The sequence below is a fragment of the Penaeus monodon genome, chromosome 34 (assembly GCF_015228065.2).
Source record: "Penaeus monodon isolate SGIC_2016 chromosome 34, NSTDA_Pmon_1, whole genome shotgun sequence".
NCBI lineage: Eukaryota > Metazoa > Arthropoda > Malacostraca > Decapoda > Penaeidae > Penaeus > Penaeus monodon.
Genome location: NC_051419.1, coordinates 30,565,865 through 30,566,879, shown reverse-complemented (window position 1 = coordinate 30,566,879; position 1,015 = coordinate 30,565,865). Strand labels below are relative to the sequence as shown.

Sequence of the window (1,015 nt, the reverse complement as noted above, 5' to 3'; positions counted from 1 at the left end):
ATAAAATTTTGATAATTGCCATTTATAGTAATTATGGTGATACCAGTAACTTAATTGATGCTATATGTGAGTGGAGTCAACTGTATTGATTTACTCTTCTGATAGATATAGATCTTTTTATACTGCATTACCGACAAAAGGAGACTAGGTCCATAAATTAGGATCATTAGGATATGCTTACTGTTGTATTAATGTTTTTTATTACAAAGTTTTAACTCCACTAATGGACTTGTCTTACTGAGTAATTAGTTTTTCTTTTAATGAGAAATAGAAAACCAAACCTAATTAAACCTACAGTTCACAAAATTAGCCAGTCAGATTGTGATGCAATACCTTGCATGCCACCAGGTCTGCATGAGGAGCGCGCAGTTCTCCTTGGTCGTCTGGAACAACATCATCAGGCGTTGTCCATTTATACTCTAACACTTAAGGACACGCAAGCGGCCCTCAGGTACTGCCAGAAACATTACACGACTTCCGGGCCGGGAAGTGAGGTTAGTGAAGATTGCAAAGTAGAGAATTAGTAGGATGTTATGATAAGTTGATAATAGGAAGTGATAAGGTGGATACGTACACAATATGTGTAAAATTCTTTTTGCAAAAATGCATTTGCATGCAGATGTGATATTTCCAGTAGGTATCCTTTTGCAATGGGGAAAGGATAGGCATTTCTGCCAGAACTATGGACCTTTTTTTAACATGACCACTGTAATTATTATGAAACACATTGCATAAAAATTTTGAAAGCATTACCAAAGTAGAAAGTGGGTCTCTTTGATGGATGTCATTCTTGTATTGATATCCTGACCTTTAATTTCTGGAAACCTCTTTTGTGAATTCTTTTTATATCATCTAAAGAAGGAGTACACAATTTTATGTTTTATTTTTTAACAAAACCATGACTAGTATTTATTAAACCAGTATGAGTATATTAGTGTATGCTTTCTTAAAAGTATTTGGAAAATAATTTACAATATAATCTATCCAGAGTGACCAAGAAGAACAGTGACAAAGA

The 1,015-nt window shown here is 34.0% G+C and overlaps 1 protein-coding gene across 1 annotated transcript in view; it reads left to right on the top strand.

The window, feature by feature from the left end:
• LOC119594707 (vam6/Vps39-like protein) overlaps positions 1-1,015 on the top strand; it is a gene marked incomplete in the record, with an annotated part of 13,484 nt that overhangs the window by 10,197 nt on the left and 2,272 nt on the right. Inside the window, 1 exon segment of the mRNA XM_037943765.1 lies at positions 349-494. Coding sequence (XP_037799693.1) covers positions 349-494 — 146 coding nt within the window.